Below are 27,131 nucleotides of genomic sequence, written 5' to 3' on the forward strand. Positions count from 1 at the left end.
GTCACACAGGTAAGCGAGTTTTGACACCCAGTCCTCATCACTAAAATGTGCAGCTAACGGTGACTTCGGTCGTGGCCTACTGGTTAGGGCTCTGGACTTGTAACCCTTGAGCAAGGCACCTAACCCCTCACTGCTCCCTGAGCGCCGCTGTAGCAGGCAGCTCACTGCTTCGGGTTAGTGTGTGCTTCACCTCACTGTGTGTTCACTATGTGCTGTGTGTGTTTCACTAATTCACGGATTGGGATAAATGCAGAGACCATTTTTTCCTCACGGGATCAAAAGAGTATATATACTATCCTAATATACTGTATGTGTATGTGACTGTGTGTGTCTCTGTCTGTATGTGTCTGACTGTGTGTGTGTGACTGTGTGTGTGTGTGTGTGTGTCTGTCTGTATGTGTCTGTGACTGTGTGTGTGTGTGTCTGTATGTGTCTGTGTGTCTGTGTGTGTATGTGTGTGTGTATACGTGACTGTGTGACAGTGTTGTGTGTTGTGAGTGTGAAGTTAGGTGTGTGTTTGGGAGTGTGTTAGTGTACGGGAGAGTTTTGTGTTAGTGTGTGTTGGAGAGAGTGTGTCTGTATACGTGAGTGTGTGTGTGTGTGTGTGTGTGTGTGTGTGAGAAAGAGAGAGAGTGTGTGAGAGTTTTGTATTAGTATGTGTATTTATAAGTGTGATTGTGTGGTGTGTGTGTAAGATTGTGTGTGTGTGCGTGTATATGTGAGTGTGTTTGTGTGTGTGAGAGAGAGTGTCTGTGTATATGCAAGTGTGTGAGAGTTTTGCATTAGTGCGTGTACTGTATGTATAAGTGTGATTGTGGGGTGTGTGTGTGTGTAACAGTGGGTGTATCTATAAGTGTGATTGGGTGGTGTGTGTGTGTAAGAGAGTGTGTGTGTGTATATGTGAGTGTGTTTGTGTGTGTGTGTGTGAGAGAGAGAGAATGTGTCTGTGTGTATGTGAGTGTGTGAGAGTTTTGTATTAGTGGGTGTATGTATAAGTGTGATTGTGGTGTGTGTGTGTGTAACAGAGTGTGTGTATCTATAAGTTTAATTATGGTGTGTGTGTATGTGAGTGTGTGTGTGTGTGTGTGTGTATGTTTATGTGTGTGTGTGTGTGTGTAAGAGAGAGTACTGTATGTGTGTATGCGAGTGTGTGAGAGTTTTGTATTAGTGTGTGTATGTATACGTGCGTGTGTGTGTGCGTGTGTCAGTGCTACACAATGCTGAGTGCAGGGTAAGCATTCTGTTGCCCCACACACACAGGCAGTAGAATATGCTAGCACGGGGCAAACAAAGGGCTCCAATGCCCCTGCTGCTCCTCTCCTCTCTCTCTCCTTCCTCTCTCCTCACCAACTCCTCCCTCCATCTCTCCTCTTCTCCCTCCCTTCTTCTCCTCTGTCCCTCCCTCCTCTCCTTTCCTCTCCTCCCTCCATCTCTCCTCTCCTCCCTCCCTTATTCTCCTCTGTCCCTCTCTCCTCCTCTCCTCTCTTCCCTTGCTCCCTCTCCTCCCCTCTTTCCTCTTGTCTCTCACTCCCAGAATGGGATTTGATATTCCCTCTCTCTCTCTTCTCTCTCTCTCAATTCAATTCAATTTCAATTCAATAAGCTTTATTGGCATGAACGTAAATTTTACAGTGTTGCCAAAGCATTCAATACAATAATAATAACAATAACAATAATAAAAATAATACAGATAATAATAATAATAAATAATAAAAATAAAAAACTATGGATTATTATGTTACTCATCATGTAACATGGGATGTTCTCTCAGGATGTGGCAGGATTGGATTTACTCAGCAGCTAGGTGGACACAACTGTCTACTTCCCCCAGGAGGAATGATAGTTTTTGTTCATTGTTTGTTTTAAGAAATTCGGGACAGTTATCTCCTATTTTAGTAAAGTATTCTTTTCTTATAACCTTGTATCTTTTGCATTCAGTAAGAAAATGCTGTTCATTTTCTACTACAAATCCCGCAGTGAGCACACATCCTTTTTTCAGGGGCCAGCCAGGTTTGTTAAATACTGTATATGTGTTGCCCCTGTGTTGCCCCTTTTCTATAGCAAGGCTATGGTCGCTGAGCCTGTACCTTGTCACATTATTATGTCAATAGCTTTCTATACTTATAGTATAGATATATGGTGCCAATTTGTAATCAGATTTTATTATTTTTAATACATTGTGTTTTATCCCTCCAATTGTTAATGTAATTTTATTTCGAGGTTTTTTCTAATTGTTTTAATTTTGAAGCAATGGTTGAGTCAATTTTGTTTAGGCCATGTTTTTCAATTAGGTAATTTAGGGGGTTCTTCTCTGGGTTTCCCTCTCTCAGCTGGGCAGCAGTGTGGTGGTATCTGCTTGGTTCACTGTGTTGTAGGTGATGCCAGAATTTTGCCGCTCTTTTGTGGATATTGAGAAGGAGAGGGAATCTTCCTAATTCAGCTCTACAACCCATATTCGAGCAAATTCTGTTCACTCCTAATATATTTTTACAGAACTCTAAATGAAAAATTTCGGGCTGGCTTTTGTCCCATGTCTCCAAATTGTCTTTGTATTTGGTGCCCCAAATCTCACTCCCGTATAATAGGATTGGTTTAATTACAGAATCAAAAATTTACCATATTTTTAACGGGGGATTGTATTTAATTAATGATTTCCTTAAAATGTAATATGTTTTTCTTGCCTTTTCTGTTAAATCTATGATTGCTTTGTCAAATTGTCCGGTATATGAGATTATTAATCCTAGATAACAATAATGTTTCACTTGTTCTATTGATTGTTTGCCAATTGTGAAATGGTAATCGTTAGATGCTGATTGTTTTTTTTTGGAAGATCATCATTTTTGATTTTTCATGATTGATTGGTAGGGCCCAAGTTGTGCTATATTTGTTTATTATATCAAGGCTTTCTTGCAGTCCCTCTGCTGTTGGCGATAGTACGAGCAGGTCATCTGCAAAGAGTAGACATTTTATCTCTCTACCCAGGAGGTTAAGCCCTGGGGAAGAAGTTTTTTCTATGTTGGTGGCCAAATCAGTTATATAAAGGTTAAATAAAGTCGGACTAATGGCTTCTACATACCTGACGCACCCGACCGGTAGCGCGACAATGTGACGTCAAAATGGCGTAGATCTCTCTGGCGCGCCAGGGTTTTGGCCGTGTAGCGCGAGGTAGCGCACCACTCATTTTTTTTCAGACGAGCGCGACAAGGCGGAAACAGGAAGATGGACTAGTTCGAGGGCAAGCGAGTTGCAGTGTTTTGTTACAGTCGTGAATTTTTAATAGTTTGCTGGATAAGTTAACAAAGTTACCAGTGAGAGTTGCAACACATGGAATTAAGAGGAAAGAATAGAAACAATTTATTTTCAAACAAAGGATATCTGTTAAGGCCTGAACAAAATCTCTTTCCACTTCAGGAAATTACACAAACTCAGCCAGCTGCTAGCTAGCTAGCCAGCTAACTAAACTGTTTAAATGATTAAAATTTCCCTCGGGATGACTAAAGTACCTATCTATATATCCATCTATCTATCTATCTATCTATCTACCTGTGCACACACCTTGGAAACTACATGATAATGATGATGGTAGTTGTGAATAGTAGCAACCAAAGTCTGAAGTACCATCACAGAGGCTAGCTACTGGTGTTTCTTACTGCAGCTTCTTCTGCTGTGTAAGTAGTTAATGTTAGTCTTTTCACAACAGCGACACCTCTGTTCAGGAGAATATTGCAACTAGTGTTGCGACCACCACGCGCGAGTATAAATGGTTACGGCGCTTCTGTGACGTCACATTGTTGCGCTACTGGTCGGGTGCGTCGAGTATGTGGGACGTTTAAGGCAGCAACCTTGTCTGACTCCTTTGGTCTGGTTAAAAAATCTGTTACTTTATTATTTATTTTTACACACCATTTGTTATTGTTATACATGTCTTTTATGATATTATAAGTTTCCCCCCCAATTCCGCTATTAATTAATTTTAACATTAGTCCCTCGTGCCAAATTGAATCAAATGCTTTGCTGAAATCTATGAAGCAGCCAAATAATTTACCATGTTTATTTTTTTTTTTTACATGTTCATCAATTATTGTTTGAAGTATATATACAGTGTTTGGAATAACGCAGTTTAAAAGAACGGCGTTAGGTAACGACGTTATTTTTTCACTAACGGGGTAATCTAACTAATTACTTTTCCCGTCGTTACAGCACCGTTACCGTTATTGGACATTAAATGCGGTGCGTTACTATGCATTGTTTGAATAAACTGTGTAATCCGAATGCACCCTGGCTCACAGCTAGTGAGGAGGTGGGTTAATAACGACGTTAGCGATTATGATTGGCTAAGGCAGAGTCATGTTTCATGATAGCCAATCAGAGCCAGTGTTTCTACACACTTGCCAGCACACGTGCCACACACACACACGCAACCGCTAAAATAGAGATTCGACAAAACAGCAGAGGTCAGGAGCAATCTGAAAAGTTGGACTTTTCAAGGTGGAGATATAAGCACTACTTCACATTCATCAAGGCAAGAACGTGCATGTAATGTGTACATTATGTCCAGGAGCGAAGACTTTGTCGACATCCGTTGTAAGCAACTCTAATTTAATGAAGCATCTCACACACGCATCTAAAGCTAGTGGCCAAAAGCACTGATACCTCCACCAGATGATAGCTCGCCATCCACTAGCAAAGAAGGAGTCGGAGTAAAGTCCTCCAAGCAGCAAAAGCTAGATCTTTCTGCCTCACAACAAAAACCTATGACACAGGCTGAAGTCAACCATAGGTCTGTCGATGTGCAATATCTTGAATTTCCCCTTGGGGATCAATAAAGTATCTATCTAAATATTAAAAGTTATGTAGCCTACAAACACCTGTCTGTTCTATAACCGGCTGCTCAAAACTGCTCAAAAAATCCAAAATCTTTGACATGTAGCAACTTTTTTTTTTTGTAACAGTATCGCAAATAGTTAATTTCCCTGGTAACGAGTTACTCTTATCATAGAGTAATTCAGTTACTAACTCAGTTACTTTTTGGAACAAGTAGGAAGTAACTATAACTAATTACTTTTTTAAAGTAACGTTCCCAACACTGTATATATATGATCCTTCGTTCTATTGTTTTCTGAAAAGCCAATCTGGGATGAATTTAGGATATTATTATTTTTAATGAAGTTTGTTAATCTATTGTTTAGAATTCCACAAAAACGTTTTCCAAGATTGCTGCCTTGTTATATACCTCTGTAATTATTTGGATTAAATGTGTCGCCTCTTTTATGAATTGGAGTAATGTGGCTCACTTTCCAATGATCTGGAAAGTGGCCCGATGATAGAATCATATTGAATAATTTCAAGATTGCCTCTCTTAATTTAGTTGTGCTGTGTTTCAACATTTCATTGTAGATTCCATCAGTGCCACATGACTTTTTGTTTTTGAGAGATTTTAACTTTGATTTTAATTCGTGCATGGTTATTGTAGAGTCTAATTGATTTAATTTAGTTAAAATGATTTTTTTTTGTTCAGGATTTGGTTATTTTTTTCGTACATTTTTTTTAAATGTTCTGTCCATTTTCTGCCATCCACAAGGGGATGGAGTTGTCTTTTTTAGTTTTGTTAAAGTTATTCCAGTGATCCCAAAAGGTGTTTTGATCTAATGCATCTTCAATTTGTTTTGGTTGGGTAGTTACATGATTAGTTTTTTTGTGTATTAGTAGGGATTTGTATTTCTGAAGGGTGTTGTGATATTGTGATCTAATCTCTTGATTTATTGGGTCTCTGTGTTTTTTTATTTGAACATATTCTCAGTTCCTTTCGCAATGTTCGGCAGTCTTTGTCGAACCATTTGTTTGTATTCATATTCCTTCTTTTTTTAGTAGTCTATTTTACTTTCTTTAAAGATCTTTTGGCCACTGTAGAAAAAAATGTTGTTAATCTTTCAGTAGCTAAGTTGATGTTTTGTTGATCATTTTTGAATTTGGTGAACAGGAAGGAGTAGATCATGTTTTCTATTTGGATGCAGTTTAATTGTGTTTTAAATTGTTCCAGATGGTCATTGTTCCATATGTATTATACGGGGAGTGGGTGTAGCACTGATGTAGATTGTTGGTGTTCAAGATTAGGGTTCTTTTTAAGACTAATGGTGATGTGACTATGGTCCGATAAAGGCAGCTGTGGCATCACCATGAAATGATTTATTTGATTTGGGTCTAGGTCTGTTATAGCATAATCCACCACACTGCTGCCCAGGGATGAGGAGTAAGTGTATTTGCCCAGAGAGTCACCCCTTGTTCTGCCATTGACAAGGTACAGAGTACCTTTACAAAGTTGTAGAAGTTCCTTGCCATGTTTATTAAGTATATAGTCAAAAGTATGCCTTTATCTACTCACCACAGTGTTTTGTTGGAGTGTTGTAATATATTTTAGGCCAGATGGGTCAACATAATCAAGGTCATTTCCTGTCCGTGCATTTAAATCTCCCATTAGTAGTATTTTCCCAAATGGGTTGAAGTTCAGTGATATCCTTTTTCAAGATATGAAATGTATCTTCAGAATAATATGGTGACTCATAGGGAGGACTCTCTCTCCTCTCGTCTCTCGCTCTATCACTCTATCAGGATGGGATCTGACATTCCTTCTTCTCTCTCTTCTCTCGCTCTCAGGATGGGATCTGGTTGGACTCTAAAATTCGCCGTCTGTGAGCTGCTGCAGTTCGCTGCTCTGGCCACGCCCCTCTTGGTGGTGATGCAGCGGTTTGCCGCCATCGTCTCCCGGGCGAAAGAGGAAGCAGTACCACCGGGCGACGCCCTCACCGCCTATTGGCTGATCGTAGCGTCGGGCGTGGCCTACATCACCACCGTGGCTTTACTGGTCTGGCTGCCACTCAAGTACATGGTGTTCATGAAAAAGAAGATCTTCAGTGGGCACAAGAAATGGTGAGAGAGAGAGGAAGAGAGAGAGAGAGAGAGAGAGAGGAAGAGAAGGGGAGAGAGAGGGAGAAAGAGAGGAAGAGAGAGAGAGGGAAGGGGAGAGAGAGAGTACATGGTGTTCATGAAGAAGAGGAACTTCAGTGGGCACAAGAAATGGTGAGAGAGAGAGAGAGGGAAAGGGGAGAGGGGAAGAGAGAGAGAGAGAGGAAGAGAGTGTTCATCCGTGTTGAACTTTGACCCTGGTGCACTGTAAACCATAGGTCTGTTGCGATGAGCCCGACGGCAACACAACACAAATCCTCAGGACATAACCTCCACCAAGAGCAACCTAGCGGGGAGAGAGGGAGTGAGGGAGGGAGGGAGAGAGAGTGAGGGAGTGAGGGAGAGAGAGAGAGAGAGAGCGGGAGAGTGAGTGAGGGAGAGAGTGAGAGAGAGTGAGGGAGGGAGAGAGAGAGAGAGTGAGTGAGGGAGGGAGAGAGAGAGTGAGTGAGGGAGGGAGAGAGAGAGAGAGAGAGTGAGGGAGAGTGGGAGGGAGAGATAGAGAGAGATAGTGAGGGAGGGAGGGAGGGAGGGAGAGAGTGAGGGAGGGTGAGAGAGAGAGTGAGGGAGAGAGAGAGAGGGAGTGAGGGAGGGAGGGAGAGAGAGAGAGTGAGGGAGAGAGAGGGTGAGAGAGAGAGTGAGTGAGTGAGGGAGAGAGAGGGTGAGAGAGAGAGAATGAGGGAGAGAGGGAGGGAGAGAGAGTGAGAGAGTGAGTGAGGGAGGGAGGGAGAGAGAGAGAGTGAGGGAGAGAGAGGGTGAGCGAGAGAGTGAGTGAGGGAGAGAGAGAGTGAGTGAGGGAGGGAGGGAGAGAGAGAGAGGGAGGGAGAGGGTGAGAGAGAGAGTGAGTGAGGGAGGGAGGGAGGGAGAGAGAGTGAGGGAGAGAGGGGGAGGGAGAGAGTTTTATTAAAACAATATCAGGTGTTTAAATACTACAAATTAAAAACATTGACAAGTGTTTTAGCCTCAAATAAAACCATACACAGAGCTCACAGAACAGTTTCAAATTTTAAAAACAACCTGCCCATCCTCCCCACCCTCACACAGCAACCCTCCCACCCCTTATACTGTCAAAAAACCCTCAATGTTGTTGACCAATGTCGCTCAATTAAAAAGCATCTTGATGCAAGCCCCAACATCCCTCTAACATCCCCCCGCAGAAAGAGGTGCTCAACTGTCTCCTCCCACCCGCAAAAGGGACATTCCCTCCCAGATTCAACTGAAGGTATAAATCCCGCCCCACTTCTGGCCACCTCCACGTCTTCGTGCATGTCAGGTACAGTGCAGCTCATGAGTCTTCATGTATATCAAGTACAGTGCAGCTCAGGTATATCAGGTACAGTGCAGCTCAGGTATATCAGGTACAGTGCAGCTCATGAGTCTTCATGTAAATCAGGTACAGTGTAGCTCAGGTATATCAGGTACAGTGCAGCTCATGCATGACTGCTGCTCTCCAGCCCTCACAAGACATCCGATAGGCCCACACTGTGAGCCCAGCCCTCACAAGACAGCTCCTCATGCTACTGCAGACAGGATCCTCGTCTTTAGGAAGGAGTGGAATAGAGGCTACCCCATGATCCACTTTCCTTGTTGTTAGGACAGACACATGAAAGGGAGACAGTCTTGTTAAGTCCAGCTCATTAAACCCCAATATGAAAGGTTAACTGTCTTGTCCTATTGGCATTACCTTCCTCAGGAGGAAACAAGCACTTGCTGCCCAGCACAAATCTGTCCCATAGAGCAGCACAGATCTGTCCCATAGAGCAGTTGCTGCCCAGCACATTTTTGTTAGTCAAGTTTTAGTTCACTATAGTGTTAATTTCGTCAGACGAGACGAGAGGAAAAATGTTAGTCAACAACCTTTTTTTCCATGACTAAGACGAGACGATGACGAGACTGCACTAATGTCTTGAAACACTGACTAAGACTATCTTAAGATGCATTATTGTTGACGAAAAAAGACGAGACTAAAATGTTTTGCTTGAAATAAAAACTAAGATAAAATTTCTCTTCCATTTTCGTCTACAAAATGAGAAGACAGAATAGCTGTTACCTTTTCAAAATATTACGAATGAGTTCATGGTTCATGCGCAGCAGCTTTCCTGTAGGCTAGTCTACGTGCTGTTGCTGCAACCCTGTGGCTGCAGCAGGAAACTACATGGAACAAAAACACCGGAGATTTCTGCCAGAGTTAGGCTTTATGCCACAATGCTACATACCCAGAAGTTGAAGCTTCTCTCATACATATACAAATTAACATCCCCCAGAAAGTCCATACGAAAAGTTTCAGCAAGTAATGTCAACTATTTAACTAGTTACACTGATGATGCAAAGTTTGCTAGCAAGTAAGCTAATATGGAAAGTTCGCTAGCAAGTTAGCTAAGATTGAGAGTTTGTGTTGCGTTTGGGCGCATATCGCCATCTAGCGTGGCGGAGTAAAACATTCATACTTTGGTCCAAGACAGTGTTTCTCAAACTTTTTCAGATGAAGGACCACTTAACTAATCAATAAAAAAGAAACGCACGGACCACCTAGCTAAAAAGAAAAAAAATTGACCTAGCAGTATATTAGCCTACACAATAGCCTACTCACTGAACCACCTTGCTTATTGTCTCTGCACTTTGTTTAATTGTGTCAGAGGATTCATATGATTTAAACTGGCATATCTGACATAGACAGTGTTGTAGAACAGTTTGAATTTACATACAAGTTGGTTCAATATTGCAAACAACTCATCTATATTATATTTTACCACGTCTGCTCGTGGACCACTTGGGATAGCTTGCGGACACTGAAACACTGGTCTATGAAGATCATGACAGTGGTCCAGTCAAATCTTTTACTGTCTATGGCCAAATCCCAGCCGAGCTATAACTGTAGCTCGACTTACCTGTGCATGTACTGACTGACAAAAAAAATCAGAATGAGTAATTATAACAGTCGAGTAGCCCTGTGGACACATAATATTGTTGGAAAATTGAGATGTGTGAAACACTATTTGACTTAACCCTTTAGGCGCCAGAGGTTTTTTTCCGAAACGATCAATTTTGACATCTTCATTTCAAAAGGCTATATCTTAAAAGTGATAAGAGATAGAGACTTTCTGTAAATTAGAGAAATATTAATGATGACCCAAAGTTTATGTAGAGATTAAATGTTTATATCTAATTTGCATATTATGACGTCATATGGTGGCGGCCATCTTGGATTATAGAATTTTCATGAAAAGTCGCATGTTTGAATGATAAAATGCACCACTTCTTTCCCCCCAAAATGTCCCTCACCTTCTGTATGCTATATTGCACAATACTGAATGCTCAGGTAAATAGTAAGTAGTGAACAAACTGTGTAAATCATTACTAATAAATGGCCGAAACAAACCAAATGCATGTAGCGGTAGACTGGCCTTTTGCTGTAGAGATTTTCCATTTACTACATACAGTAGGCACTCTGATTCCATGTATGGGGCACATATAGATTATTCAGATGACACACAAACACAAGTAGACAAGACCTGTTTAGTTCAAAAGCTCATTTGCCACGGCAAGGCACAGATCAGGAGTGAGATGACGAGACAAGACAAGAGACAATGTTAGTATTTTTTTTCTTTTTGTTGTTTTTGTTGATGTTTTTTTTCTTAGCTGACAAAGACACACACATCACAAGGACATGAACACACAAAAAGGAACACATAGTGTATGTCCTAAATGATCAGGGAAATAGATAGCAAATCAACAGTGTAAATCATTACTAATAAATGGCTGACATTTTTTTTTTTTTTTTATGTAGCAGGCCTTTTGCTGTAGAGATAATGACTCCCTATCCATACAGGGCCGGCATTCCCATCATCTTGTGATAGACTATGCATGACCTAATGTGTGTGTGTGTGTGTGGGAGAGGGAGAGAGCGTGTCACCACCTCCACCATGCGAGCAGCATGGCCAGATCTGCCTCGCGCGCGCCGAGTGGAGAGAATTTGCGCAGCTCGGACTAGGCCTACTGTCATTCTCGTTGCGACTCCCCACACTGCCACTACGTTCCCCCCTAACTCTCCTATGAGCACTTCGACCTCGTCTAACATACCCAGTCGCATTAGACAAAGGCTCCACCACGTTACTGTCGCCGCGATTGTGGAGAGGCAAAAGACAGAAGCTAGCGCTATTAGGCTACCTCCAGCCTTGTTCGCCACACCACTAACACCCTGCTAACTTCCTGATGAACGCTCCGAACCCGTGAAACATTATTCCCACCAGTGACATTGGGCAAACGATTCAACGTTTGTGCTTGGTGTAAGCTAAACTATGGAGTAAACTCTCACTTTGTCCAGCTGCATCATTGAAGGCAGGGACGCATCTGAAGCCTCACTAAACGAATCACCGTCATTTCCTGAAGGCAGATATTCCCCTTCAGAATCAGGGTCCGCGAATAGAAGACCCAACACTTCATTTCAGGTAAACTTTTTTGATGCCATTAGACGATAATCTAATGCAAATACTCGCTAACGTTGACAATATCGCTCTGACTAAGTGGCTCACACGCGCACTAGCTCCGGTATTGCACGCACTGATTCTCACGCGCTGTAGCTCAAAAGTTTTGTTTAAACCATGACCTTTTTCGGACTCGGGGATGACGTATGACATGTTTGCCACCTAGTGGAGTGGATGTCGAACGAAATATGACACCCTATTTGATTAAATCGGCCGTTTTATTCAGTACCGCATCTTGTCGAGTAAACTCGACAGTGGCGCCTAGAGGGTTAAATGGTAATCAGAAATAATTTGTTATAAAAAAAGACTAAAATGTTTTGACTAAAACTAAGATAGCTTTAGTTTTCTTTTGACTGAAACTAGACTAAAATGACGAGACTTTTAGTTGACTAAAACTTGACTAACAAAAATGATATTTGAATGACTAAATATGACAAAGACTAAAAAGGACATTTCGTCACAAGACTAAGACTAAGACTAAATTAAAAATAGGTGACAAAATTAACACTAGTTCACTAAAAGTCTCATCATCTTAGTCTAGTTTAATAGCCTGACGAGCCATTAAAATGTAGGGTCTGGGCACTCACTGTTGGCAGTGCTCAGTCCGAGGGGCGGGATAATCGTTTTCTTTCAAGAGTCCCATGCGTTTTCCTACCAGCGGAGCTAGTTTGCTAGTTCAAACTTTTGCCAACTTAAAAAAAGCTTAACTCGTGTCACGCTGTTTGCCAACAGCAACAATCATCTTCTTTGTTTTCAAGTAGCAGGGAATTCAAGCCAAACCGTTGCAACTCTGCCATCAATCATTATGTTAAGTCCGCCTATTGTCTCTATACACAATTTGATTGGCCTGATAGAAGTTTAATTTTTACAGCTCACAAGCCAACGGAGAGTTGCTAGACTAGCCATGGCAGCAAATGTAGCAAATGCTAGCTCGCTACTCCCTCCTTCCTCCCGTGCAATTAAAACTCTTCTAAACGCGCATCTCGTCGGTTATTGGTTGAAACACTTTATTTTGCCTTTAAGTGGGTTGCCAACCCTTGTTGGTAGCAATTGTTTTTGTGTACAGATCTCGGAGCCTAGGCTGCCTACAGACACATGTTTTTTTTGACGGCCTGCTTATGGGGCAGACAGCTAGCGGATCGTTAGGAAAGATTAGATGAATGTGATCATTTATGTTTGGGCCTTTTTTGGGCCTGAAATCACTGATACAACCTTTAATCAAAATATTTTTTTTGTAATTATTCCATATTTAGTGTAGTCATTCCATATCAGAACCCCTGAAGTACAATTGCATTTGAGGCCACCTCCCCTTGCATTTGAGGCCAAGATTATGCTTCTAAAGGGTTCATATGCAATAAGCATTTGATTGTCAGTAAGCATTTTGGATAACCAAAAGTCCTATGGGGAGTTTCCATAGGGCATTCGACAAAACACATACCTTGGCAAATAATGGGCTAAACTCATTTGTTCATTCTATATTGATCTACTTTTGCACACAGCTTCACACGACCTGATTCTAGGTCTCAGTTCTGTTTCTAAGTCATATCAACTGACCTAGAGGTCTGAAATGTGGTCAGTTCAGAGATGCTTGTTATCCGGCAGAAAGAGAAAACAATATTCTAGCCTCTGTAACTCTATCAGTACATCACACACAGTTATTCAGATTGCAAAAAATTACAGTGTCTCACCTTTCCAAACAGGTCAGGCATTTGATTGTTGCTTTTTACCTGACATTTTTGAAAGACAGATGCAATTATTGATGCATTTATGGCCAGGATATAATGATAAAATATGACAAGATTTTAAAAGTGACCTATAACATCGACTGCAATGCCCTTTAATTTACTTAGCCTATTTATTTACTTTTATTTATTTAGTGCTAATAAATATAATGAGCCTATTTGGTGACAGGGAGATGCTTATAATGCAGGACTTAAAGCTATAAAAAATGTCTGAAGTTATCAGACATTTATGAGGACGTCATATGTTGTCTCATTGACTATTTTCAAATCTTAAGCATACCAGCTCACGCCTGAATTTAGGCAAGGTGCCTAACTTTAAGCTTGATAATGTGACAATATGTCAGTCATCGTATGAAAACGAAAATATGACTAGGCCTAGACTGTTCTGGGGGTCGTTTCTAGAAAAGTTAGCAACGACGTTGCTTAACCACCATGGTACGACGCAACTTGCGACCAAACAACGACACTGTTACACCTGTTTCCAGAAAGCATCGTACCTGTGTCGCAATTCGCTACCTCCGACGTTCGAACACCATAGTTCCAACAACGTTGTTGATGATGCAGCGATACATATCATTGGTGGAAACAGTGGAAACGTGTAATACCCCACCCCCTAGAAATGTTCTGTTTCTGTTCTGCCTATGTCGACATGTTTCTAATCTAAACCGAGTGATTAATGCTGGTATTGTCATTGCCATCAGCCAAAACCTAAACCTATTGCAAGCATATAAAACAGTTAACTTAAGCAGACCAATATGAGTCATTATTTGTGTTAAATATCTGTGTTGGAAAAAATATATAGCCTGGACAAATATCTGGGTATCCCATAGGTTATCAACTGTCTCGTGGCTTAACGGCAGCGCGTTGGTGCACTGCGCGCTCGGCCGGAGTTCGCATCCTGTCTCTTCTTTTCATCTCTGAGTAAGAGTAGGCCTACGAGACACAACAATAGGTTTTGACCATACATATTTATGTATATAGTTACTCTACATCGAGAGACCATAGGTACAATACATCAGTCAAAAACAATTGAATCTACGTGTCACACTAGTTCACCTGCAGGTAGCGAGAAGCAAGAGGACAATCTCACATCATAAGAAAATCGAACCTACAACGTTGGGATAATAAGTCATCTGCTTTAGCCACTACACCATTTAACACTGCTGATGTTAGGGACTGTGAAGATTATAATACTAAAATCAAGGCAATACTTTAATTAACATAAATAGCAAGAATGAGCCAAGTAGGGGAGCAGTGTCTTAATCAAAATTAAGCTACAGGATAGACCAATCATTGAGTCACGAGATAAACATCCACTTCGCAAATTTTGGTTAGGCGGTTGTGGTTTTTGGTTGGGCACTCCGGACACCAACAGGAACTACCAAGGAACGACACAAGTGCGACTGCCTAGGGGCAGTAGTTCAAATGACCAAACTTTGCGTCCTTGTTTGCGATTGAGAGTTCGAACTACCCTTTCTAGAAACACCAAATCCAAGAACGATGGAGTGTACTACCAAGGTTGCGACCAGGGTTGCCAGATTGGGCGGTTTCCCGCCCAATTGGGCGGTTTTGCAATCTATTTTGCGGGCAAAAATGGGTTTGGGCGGGTGTATAAAAATTGGGCTGGTTTCGGATCAGTTCGGCGGGTTTTTGTAGCCGAAACAAAGGCACTTCAGACCCTTCTTCCAGCGACCGTCTCTGGTCAGCAGGCAGCAGTCTCTCACTCACTCACTCACACACCCTCTGGCTGACGTGCCCCCCTAAACTCACAACAGACACTCTCAGCTCACGTCACCTTATGTATCGAAACATGCATTCTAGCCATATAAATGGCATAGTGCATGGTATTTCCATAACCGCGAGATATGCGCTTCACAATGACCGCAATTGGTTGTTAGATATTCACAGCAGACAGTAAAGCCCAGCAGTAATTTATCCAAATTAACACATATTTCAAGTACCATTCATGATGTTGTCAAATATTGAAGTTGTGGGAAGTTTTTAGCTGTATGTTTCTTTCGTCCCCCATGTCGTTTCATTTATCCCGGTCTGGAGGGACGAATGAAACAAAACGCATGTTCGATTTCTCCTTAAATAAATCCTGAATGGTTTTGTTCAGAGCTGAAAATGCAACTGTATTTGACAGAGGACCGATGTAGTTTGCTTGTGACAAAATATTAGCTTTCAGTGTTTTACGATGTCTTTGTAAATTACGTTTAATTAAAAAGTGTTTCAGTCCGGTTCTCCCCTACTCTGGCGCAGACCGCCATTCAAACACACAGCTCGCGGGGTTTTCAAACTTAGCTAGCTGACTGACAATGTCAATATGCCAAAGTGGGCAAAGAGCATTTTGTCATTACAGTCAATCTCTTCACGAATGTGCACACTGCTGAAAGATTACCTACGAGACAGAATGGACTTACCCCTTCTTTCAGGGTTGATGGATGTGCGCAGGTCTTGCGCGAATGGCTTGACATAGGACTACGGCCCACGTTCCGTCCAGCCCGACAGTTGTTGAGGAAGTTTGACAAAGCCTAGGCCTACTAGAACTTTTTAATTATTTTTAGGCCTAATAACAATTGCTCAAAGCGATTTTCACGAAGGGCCTAGGGCCATAGGCCTATGTTTTTTGTGTAGAGATGGCCCATGCATGAACGTTCTGCTTCTGCAAAGAGCGCACTGACACCCCTGTTCGTTCAACGCGACTTTCATGAAAACTAGGATTAACTGCCTGTCAGGTAGGCCTACTAATTGTTCTAAATTACAGGTGTCAAACTCAAGTTTGCCTTTAGCCTATATCTGGCGTATGAAAATATTTTTTGCGTGTAGTTGCCATGCATGGACGCACTGCTTCTGCAAAGAGCGCACTGACACTGTCCTAAATAGCCTATTCAGCGCGATTTTCATGAAAACTCTAGGCCTAACTGCCTGTCTCAGGGAATATATAGCGCCTAGGTAGGCTATTAATTAATTGTTCTAAATCACAGGTGTCAGACTCAAGTTTAACTCAAGCCTTTAGCCTACATTTGGGGTAGGCCTATGGAAATATTTTTTGTGTAGCCTACAGTTGGCCCACCAGTTATGAACGCACTGCATCTGCAAGACACTCTTCATATATCCACTCAATGTTTTTATGTTAGGCTAGCCTACTGAATGCTTTTGTTCCAAGCGTCTATTGACACTAAACAGACAGATTAATAGTCTATGTTTAGCCTATTGCATTATTTTCCGTAACATAAGCTTATAGAATAATAGTCTGACGTCCGTGTAGCCTACTTTTGCGTTCATTTGATTGAATATTGTTTCTGAAATTGGATAGGCTAAGTCGAAAAATGGGTCATTTTAAAACTTGTTAATGATTTTAATGTGTTTAAATGAGAAACAAGCAAAAGCAAATTTGGGCGTTTTTTTGTGCATTCTCGCGGTTTTTGACGAGGTTTTGGGCTGGAAAACCTTGCTGGCATCTGGCAACACTGGTTGCGACACAAGTTAGCAAACGACGCTTTCTGGAAACGACCCCCTGAGCAGGTGTTGACGGTGAAATGGCTGTAACTGTTGGCTAAGTTCAGACACTCATGAACAACTGATGCTATCTGGAAAACATTCTCTAACAGCAGTCAAGTTGTCATTGTTTGTGTCAAACAAGTTGTGAATTTGTTGTAACATTTAAAGATGACTTACTCTGTGCTCAAAGTAATGTTCGAAGCTCCAGTGGTTTCCTCTGAGGGTGAACGAAACTTTCGGTAGCAGAATCATGTGAACAATTCCAGGATATGCTTTTTTTCATTGGTTGTTGTGTTAAATCTTACCCACATACAGTAGTGCTATTTTCTGATTAGATATTGTGTAGCCCCTTTCTTTTTTTTGATTGGCTGGTAGAACCGTCTCCAAGGGAGACGCGCTTGATTCCTGTTGGTTCCAAAGTGAGAGCAGCGCAGCCATAGAAAATGTGGGCGCTGCAGCATATTAAATATATCATAAATATTTATTTCTGCATGAGAAATACAATGTGTGGCGGGAGTGCGTGACTAAAGACCGAAATGAGTGACTTGTCACGCTCAATGTGTGACACTTGAGAGCCCTGCATTCACCAAACTTTGCATCATCAGTGTAACTAGTTAAATAGGTGACATTACTTGCTGAACATTTTCGTATGGACATTCTGGGGGATGTTAATTTGTGTATGTATGAGAGAAGCTTCAATTTATGAGTATGTCGTGTTGTGGTATAAGGCTTAGCTTGCTAACTTGTGTTGTGGTATAAGGCTTAGCTTGCTACTTACGAGTATGTCGTGTTGTGGTATAACTCGGGCAGAAATATCCATGGAGTTACAGGGTTGCAGCAACAGCACATAGCCTAGCCTAGCCTACAGAAAGCTGCTGAGCATGAACTCATTCTGAATATTTTGAAAGCTTAACAACTAGATATTCTATCGTCTCATTTTGTAGACGAAAATTAAGAGAGATTTTATCTTAGTTTTTATTTAATGCAAAACATTTTAGTCTCAACTTTTTTCGTCAACAATAATGCTAATATAGTCTTCTCAGTGTTTCAGGACATCGGTGCCGTATCGTCCTCATCTCTTAGTCATGGAAAAAAAAGTTGTTGACGAACACATTTCGTCTCATCTCGTCAGACGAAATTACACTTTAATTACAGCCTTTGTCGTGCCCCCCTTTTAACCGGGACTGGGAAACTGAGCCCACCTCCTACTTTGAGCTGAACTGAAGACTGAAGAACTGTCTCTCTGACACTGTGATCAGCAGCACCGGAACACCACAGGGAACTGTGCTCTCTCCAGTCCTGTTCACCCTGTACACATCTGACTTCTGCTACAACACGGAGTCATGCCACATGCAGAAGTTTTCTGACGAAACTGCAATTGTGGGGTTTATCAGGGACGAGCAAGAGGAGGAGTACAGGAGCCTGGTGGAGGACTTTGTGCAATGGTGCAAACTCAATCACCTTCAACTTAACACCTCAAAGACCAAGGAGATGGTGGTGGATTTCCGCAGGTCTAAGACCGCTCTGCTACCAGTCTCCATTGATGGGGTCAATGTGGAGGTGGTAAGCACCTACAAGTATCTGGGTCTCCACCTGGACAATAAACTGGACTGGTCAGCCAACACTGACGCACTCTACAAGAAAGGGCAGAGCAGGCTGTACTTCCTGAGGAGGCTGCGGTCCTTCAATGTGTGCAGCAAGCTCCTCAGGATGTTCTACCAGTCTGTTGTGGCCAGCGTCCTCTTCTATGCAGTGGTATGCTGGGGAGGAAGCACAAAGAAGAAGGAAGTTCAATGCTTCACTAAAGGGAAGAGGAGAGATAGACTTCTCTGCTTAGTCTGTCTGCCTCTCCACCCTCTCCATGTTTGAGTACTGACTGCCCACTACTGCCTTTCTACTGTTTTACTACTGTTTTACTAATGTCCACAGCCTAATGTTTTTACTACTCCTGCTACACTGTTTTTCATGCTATATTAGCACACATCAATGGCTTCTGCTACAATACTGAAGGGCTGTAACCCTATTACCTCAACCTGTTCTTGCACTGACATAGTTTTTTATAGTTTTTTATATTACCTTGTCTACATTATACTTTACTCTCCTATTTGTCCATATTATTTATGCTGGTCTCTAGACCTTATTATTGCACTGTTGGACTAATGTTGGACTACTTTTTGCACCTTCACCATGACACTCACTCTCTTGAGCACCTCACCATGCACACAGAACTACAGGCCCTGTCACTACAAGCGTCTCATGCTTGATCACCCTCAAGCACACTGGATTTTTTACATTTAATTTATATAGTATATTTAGTATTTAGTTTTGTTAGTTTTTCTTATCTCCTACTGTCTCTATTGTACAGTGGAGTTTGGTTATATGTTTATACTTATACTTATATTTACCATTTCTGCTGTAAGTGCATGTTGTGTGTGATGTCTGTATGCTACTGAGACCCCCTGAATTTCCCCTTGGGGATCAATAAAGTATCTATATATCTATCTATCTATAACTGATGCCCCTCTGTACAGTAACCTTAGAAAGGAAACAAATCTTTCTCCAAACCGAAAGGCCTACAGGACATTAAAGAGGTACTCATGCCCCAACCAATCAAATGCTTTTTCGTGATCAATAGACACAAAAGCAAGATCAAGATTATTTCCCATTGACACTATAATGTCTCTCATTAAAAGCTAATTGGCCATGATCTAGTCCTACCTGGGATACAATATGTCTGGTCCTTTACGATTAAAACATCCACATATCTTTTGAGTGTGTTGGCTAAGACTTTGGACAATATTTGGACAGTAAATCGACCCCATTAAAGATAAGGGTCTCCAATTTTTTAGGGAGCAGACCTAATACTGTTCTCCTGCAGCTAACCGGCAGCTCGCTCCTCCTGAGAACCTCTTGCAGCATCTCAATATAGTCCTTGCCTAAGGGTCCTCAAAACATCGAACAAATGCCGCAGGCAAGCCATCAATTCCAGTTGAACGCCCCTTGGAAAGCTGCTGGACAACCTCAGACACTTCCTGTAAGATGATGTATTGCATTGGAAGGCCTTCCAGCAGTTGTCCTAAGTATGCAGGATCACACTTAGAAGTCCCATACAGATCAGCATAAAAGTCCATTGCCATCTTCCTCATCATCACTCATACGTAAATAACACATCTTCCTCATCTCCACAGGATCATGAGCTAACCCTTTAATGTCCCATCACTCGTACGTAAATAACACATCTTCCTCATCATCACTCGTACGTAAATAACACATCTTCCTCATCTCCACAGGATCATGAGCTAACCCTTTAATGTCCCATCACTCTTGCCAAAGAGTCCATTATATAAGTTTAGACATCAAATGATATGATTTCTCTCTCTCACAGTTTAGACATCAAATTATATGATTTCTCTCTCTCACAGGAGAATATAAGTTTAGACATCAAATGATATGATTTCTCTCTCTCACAGGAGTATATAAGTTTATACAAAAAATGATATGATTTCTCTCTCTCACAGGAGTATATAAGTTTAGACATCAAATGATATGATTTCTCTCTTTCACAGTTTAGACATCAAATGATATGATTTCTCTCACTCTCACAGTTTAGACATCAAATGATATGATTTCTCTCACTCTCACAGTTTAGACATCAAATGATATGATTTCTCTCTTTCACAGTTTAGACATCAAATGATATGATTTCTCTCACTCTCACAGTTTAGACATCAAATGATATGATTTCTCTCACTCTCACAGTTTAGACATCAAATGATATGATTTCTCTCACTCTCACAGTTTAGACATCAAATGATATGATTTCTCTCTCTCAGGAGACCCGTGGCGTTGGCCTATGTGATCTTGTCCACTCTTCCCTGCTTTGCCTTCCTTATCGCCAGCTCAGAGGTAATCTGTCAAACCCGTTACACACACACACACACACATATATACACACATATAGACGTTGCACAATCAATTAAGCCGCTATCTAGAAAACAGTAACAGGCTCAGTGACTGCCAGCATGGTTTCTGTGCATAACGGTCCACCATGTCTGCTTTACTACTTTTCACTGAGGAAATGTGTAACTTTCTCAATAGAAGACACATTACTGGAGCAATTTCCGTAAAGCATTCGACACAGTAGACCCCCTGATTTAATTATCCAAACTTCACTCTTTTAACCTATCGCCCTCAGTATTAGACACCTGATTTAATTATCCAAACTTCACTCTTTTAACCTATCGCCCTCAGTATTAGACATGATCTCTTCTTATTTAACTGATAGATCACAAGTTGTCAAAATTGACCATGCAATATCTCAGCCCTTGGGATGTGGTATGGGTGTCCCACAGGGAAGCATTCTGGGGCCTTTACTATTTCTTCTTTATATTAATGATCTCCCAGCTTTGTGTAAATACTCTAAATGCCTAATGTATGCTGATGACACTGTGCTCTTTCTATCTGATATGATAAACTCCAAACTGTCATCTGCCTTCAATTTTTACATAAGTGGTTGAATGACAATCACTTAACAATCAATGTTAAAAAACTGAATGCATGTATTTCCACTCACCCAGAAAGCATCTGTCCATCACCAGTTCTGTAATCTTTTCAAATCAAACTCTTGTCATCACCAAATCATATAAGTATTTGGGAGTTTGGGAGTTTTGGGACTACTTGACTCACACCGTGAACACGGTTCCAAGCTAGCTAAAAAGTTAAATCAGAAACTATATGTATACAACAAGATCAGATCATACCTATCCTCTACTGTCTCCAAAACCTATCTGCAAGCGATTATATTCTCAACCATCTCATACTGTCTACCAATATGGTCCCTCACCACAAAGGAAGTTACTGAACCCATCGCACGGTTATATTACCGAGCTTTGAAAATCCACAGTTGGACAGTTGGGCTCTATCGATTTGTCTTGAAGAAAGGCATCCAGGACACTTGGTCTGGGGTCTCTAGGACATTCCTATCCTGAGATATGGCTTATCACCGTTATCGTTGGGGCCGGCGATAGGTAGTTTTTACCCTATAACCCAAGTGTTACCCTAAGAAAAATTTGTATGGAATCTTCCCAAATGGACACACCACTGCACTGCGCTCACTCAATCACATGCTCTGACCTTTCAAAATTTTATCTACAGTCATGCTATTTCTTTTTATTTTCAACTCCAACACAGCACTTCACAAACACTCATTACTCTCTTATCAACACATAAAATGCCTCAAGTGTGTGTAACTAGGTCAGTCTCCACGGCCCTCCACCCAGTGCCCTCATACAACAATGGCTTTGGCCAGAGGTCCTTCATACATACGGCTCCTAGAGTTTGGAGTGGCATTCCTCAACACATCAGAGAATTACAATCCAGCACACAATGAAAAAAAAACTATAAACTGTTACTCCTCAATACATACACTTGCAAACACTGACCTCTATCTATCACTGTCTGTGCTAAGTCTGATGTCTATATGTTTGCTTTGTGTTGTATGTAAACATGATGTGTGATGTGCCCTGTCCCTGTTACTTGTTATATGTGCTGCAGAACAGGAACCTGCTGGAAATCAGTTTTTTTACTGAGTCAGGCCCGTTTTAAACTGTAACTTTGTTACTTTTAATACTTTCCTGTATAATAAATATGAAATGAAAAATGAAAGTCAAGTCAGATTTATTTTTAAAGCGCATTTAACATGCACATAGTGCAATCCAAAGTGCTCCACAAACAAGACACATAACAACAAGACAAAAGATGCCGGATGGAGCAGCGTAGTCATCAGCATACCCATGACATCAAGACATGACACATACATTTAAAAAATAACAAATACAAAAAAAAAGCCGGACGGAGCGGCATAGTCGCCAACGTACCCGTGACACCAAGACATGCAAGACAGACAACAAAACAAATAAACAAAATAAAAAAAGAAAATATATTTAAAAAGGGGGAAAAGTGATGTTAAAATTAGTCCAATTTCCAAACCAGCTGAAAATGTCCAATGATGATCCGTGAAAACTGCGCACAGAGCTGTGTATTCACAACCGATGCAATGCCAACAAAGTTCTTTAGCAACTGACCAACCCGGTGAATTCACTGGCAGTCTGGATATAATGTTAACGTTAGAAGCTAGGCCTTGTAGACCGCAGTCTGGAGATGACTGGAAGCACAGTCCAAAGTAGGCTACTGGGCGATCGTGTAGATCCGCAATTCGGTGGACTTAAACAGCGACCGTTTGTTGCTCCGTGAAATTGCAGCTCTTTACCGTTAACGTTAGTCTGTAGTTGGCAAGGCAGCTCGCAGGTCAGCAACAGCTTTCGCAGAGTAGCTAGCCTAGGTCCAGCTGTCCCGAGAGATCCCCTCGACCAGACAGTGAAGGGCTGCACCGCTCACGGATGGATGGAAGGATGTCCGATGCCCAGCTAGGGCAAAAGCTAGCCATAGCAAGCTCCCAATGGACAAATGTCAACGACATCAGCTGACTTAGAAGCAGTAAAAAGGACTAAGAATAACACGAAAACTCTTAAAAATAGCGTAAATAAATAGGGAAAACATTTAACTAGACAAACCAATACAAAAAATAAACAATGACATTACATAAAATTACGAACATTACATAAAAACAAACAAAAACATGATGCCAGACGGAGCGGCGTGTCTCGCCAGCGTCCCCGTAACCTAGCAACCTCTGAAATGAAAGTGTTTGCTGAATAGATGTTGGGTGGATGAAAGTGTTTACTGACTAGATGTTGGGTGGATGAAAGTGTTTGTTGACTAGATGTTGGGTGGATGAAAGTGTTTGTTGACTAGATGTTGGGTGGATGAAAGTGTTTACTGAGTAGGTGTTGGGTGGATGAAAGTGTTTGTTGAGTAGGTGTTGGGTGGATGAACGTGTTTGTTGAGTAGGTGTTGGGTGGATGAAAGTGTTTGTTGACTAGGGGCTAGTCCACACGTACGAAACCGATCTTTTTTTCCTCCGTCTTCCCTGAAACCGCATCAAGAATATTTGCGTCCAAACGGATCTATCTCAACACGACTCAACACGTTACCTCATACCCCAGGCCTATAGGTGGCACTGTTTCTTTACAGAAATTGACCAAAGTTTGTGCTTTACAAACAGACAGAATATGCTATGACAAAATGGCTAGTGCAAGGAAACCAGAATTGTTTGTGTGGACTGATGGTGAACTGTCAACTGTAGTCAACTGTAAAACTAATAAACTTTATTTTACGGTTTGTGAAGGGTGCAGTCCCGTCCTTTATTTGGCTAACGCAGGTAGGCCTACTAATCACCTTTACTTTCTTTGGTTGTAGGATAGTCCGTGATTCACATTAGTTTTGGCCATCACCGCAATTAGGCTACTAAACGCAAGGCTTACCCACGTTCTAGGCTATTCTGTCGCCACATTTATAATATTGCTATAAAACCTTCGTTAGTAACAGTCAATACGTTTGCCTGCATCAAATCAAATCGTGCATTTGCATTCAGTGTGCTACCATCGGCTTAACGTGAGTTCTAAGCGTCTTTGTATGCTTATATCTGATTTCACTCGACTGTGAATGCATGTATATATGTTGTAAGACATGTAAAATAAATGAATGACACTGGCACTACGCACAAATGAATGTAGCCTAAACTTACACCGCACTTTCCTAATAACTTAAGTTCTCTCGCGTCACTGACAGTAGCTAGAATGCATTAAAAAACACCGGGAAAAAAACAGTGTTCAGTCCACCAAGTCATAAGCTATTGGCGCTGCGCAGCACCAGTTGTGATATTTATCTTACGGAGTGTAATCGTAGGTAATGTCATGTATGAAAACTAGTATTGTTAGGCAATACTATAAGTGCAAGTCCAGGGCAGCTGAGGTGTGGTGATGACATCATCGATTCGCAAGCAGGATGTGCGGTTTCGCTGTCTAAACGAATTCAAACGGGCTACGGTTTCAGATTTCTCCACTCTGGGACCAGGTTTCAGAAAAGTGCGGTTTCGGGCAGTGCATTTACAGGATTCGTTTGGACGCTCGGCCAAGACGAAGCAAAACCTCTGCGTTTAACCTAAAAAGCGTCTCCATGTGGACGGGCCCTAGATGTTGGGTGGATGAAAGTGTTTGTTGAGTAGGTGTTGCTGTAAGTCCAGGATTCTATTTATAGCCGGGCCTCGGATAATAGCTGGGTCGATTTGGACAAATAAAGGCTAGAAGACATTGTTTCGATTTAGCTCAATGAAAGAAAATAGCTGTTCTTATATTTTATATTGTTGGTTAGTTTAATAGGCCACCGGCCTCAAAGTTGCAAGCCTACTGAATGAAAACTCTCCAACACTCACTCTCGCTCTCAAGCTACCAGTCTCTTGCTGCCCCTTCTAAGCTTGCCAGAGGCTGAAGCAGTTACGTCCTTAGTCCTTTTTACTGCTTCTAAGTCAGCTGATGTCGTTGACATTTGTCCATTGAGAGCTTGCTATGGCTAGCTTTTGCCCTAGCTGGGCATCGGACATCCTTCCATCCATCCGTGAGCGGTGCAGCACTTCACTGTCTGGTCGAGGGGATCTCTCGGGACAGCTGGACGTAGGCTAGCTACTTTGCGTGTGTGTATGTATAGAATAGAGATTTAACGTGTGTGTATGTATAGAATAGAGATTTAACATTTGTATGTTGACACCAGACCAAGCTCCACCGGGAGAGCATTTTATCCAACTTCCTGGTGCCTTCTCAAGCTTAGTTAGCATAAGAACAAACACACATGAACACATGATTTCAACGATTTAGCCATTTCTCTCTCTCTCTTTCTCTCTCTCTACACTCTGTGTGTGTGTGTGTGTTTCCTGAGTGTGTCCTGATTTCAGCACTTTGAGAAAAAGCCATTAATCTCCTGCTGATGACACATAACCAGCTGAATCAGCCACATACACGCACACACATACGCACACACACTCACATACGCACACACACACTCACTCACATAGGCACACTCACATACACACACACACACACACACGTCCTGCTATTCCTCTTGACAGGAAGAGAGCTGTAGCGTTGACATAACTGCAATCTACCCCCCCACACACTCCCACCTACCCACACACACACACTTACCCCCCCCCCCCCCATACTCCCACCTACCCCCCCCCCACACACACTCCCACCTACCCACACACACACACACTTACCCCCCCCCCCCCCCACACACACACACACACTTACCCCCCCACACACTCCCACCTACCCCCCCCCCCCCCCCCCACACACACACACACTTACCCCCCCACACACACACTTACCCCCCCCCCACACACACACACACACTCCCACCAACCCCCCCCCCCCCACACACACACACACTTACCCCCCCACACACACTTACCCCCCACACTCCCACCTCACACACACACTCCCTGCTTTAATGGAAATCTTATTGCGTAGCCAAGTAGCCTAAATGTAGTTATTTTTTAATGATGTAAGATTTAGGCCTACTTTTTTATTAAATCCGTAGGCTTGAATGCCTCGCGGCAACAATTGTGTTTAAATGTTGTAGACCTCGTAACTGCTTCAGCCTCTGGCAAGCTCAGAAGGGGCAGCAAGAGACTGGTAGCTTGAGAGCGAGAGCGAGTGTTGGAGAGTTTTCATTCAGTAGGCTTGCAACTTTGAGGCCGGTGGCCTATTAAACTAACCAACAATATAAAATATAAGAAGAGCTATTTTCTTTCATTGAGTTAAATCGAAACAATGTCTTCTAGCCTTTATTTGTCCAAATCGACCCAGCTATTATCCGAGGCCCGGCTATAAATAGAATCCTGGCCATAAATTGAGGATTTACAGTAACATCTAGTCAAAAAACACTTTCATCCACCCAACACCTAGTCAACAAACACTTTCATCCATCCAACATCTAGTCAGTAAACACTTTCATCCACCCAACATCTAGTCAGTAAACACTTTCATCCACCCAACATCTAGTCAACAAACACTTTCATCCTATTCTATACATACACACATGTTAAATCTCTAATCTCTATTCTATACATACACACATGTTAAATCTCTATTCTATACATACACACATGTTAAATCTCTAATCTCTATTCTATACATACACACATGTTAAATCTCTAATCTCTATTCTATACATACACACATGTTAAATCTCTATTCTATACATACACATATGTTAAATCTCTAATCTCTATTCTATACATACACACATGTTAAATCTCTATTCTATACATACACACATGTTAAATCTCTAATCTCTATTCTATACATACACACATGTTAAATCTCTAATCTCTATTCTATACATACACACATGTTAAATCTCTATTCTATACATACACACATGTTAAATCTCTATTCTATACATACACACATGTTAAATCTCTAATCTCTATTCTATACATACACACATGTTCAATCTCTAATCTCTATTCTATATACACATG

The 27,131-nt window shown here is 41.6% G+C and overlaps 1 protein-coding gene across 1 annotated transcript in view; it reads left to right on the forward strand.

Annotated features, from left to right (window-relative positions):
* The window catches only part of LOC121688526 (transmembrane protein 236-like), a 42,701-nt gene that overhangs the window by 11,376 nt on the left and 4,194 nt on the right, over positions 1-27,131 (forward strand). Inside the window, exons 2-3 of the mRNA XM_042068164.1 lie at positions 6,655-6,927; positions 20,524-20,596. Of these exons, the coding sequence (XP_041924098.1) occupies positions 6,656-6,927; positions 20,524-20,596 (345 nt within the window). The 5' untranslated portion in view covers position 6,655. The remainder of the gene's footprint in view (positions 1-6,654; positions 6,928-20,523; positions 20,597-27,131) is intronic.

The sequence above is a fragment of the Alosa sapidissima genome, chromosome 17 (assembly GCF_018492685.1).
Source record: "Alosa sapidissima isolate fAloSap1 chromosome 17, fAloSap1.pri, whole genome shotgun sequence".
Lineage (NCBI taxonomy): Eukaryota > Metazoa > Chordata > Actinopteri > Clupeiformes > Clupeidae > Alosa > Alosa sapidissima.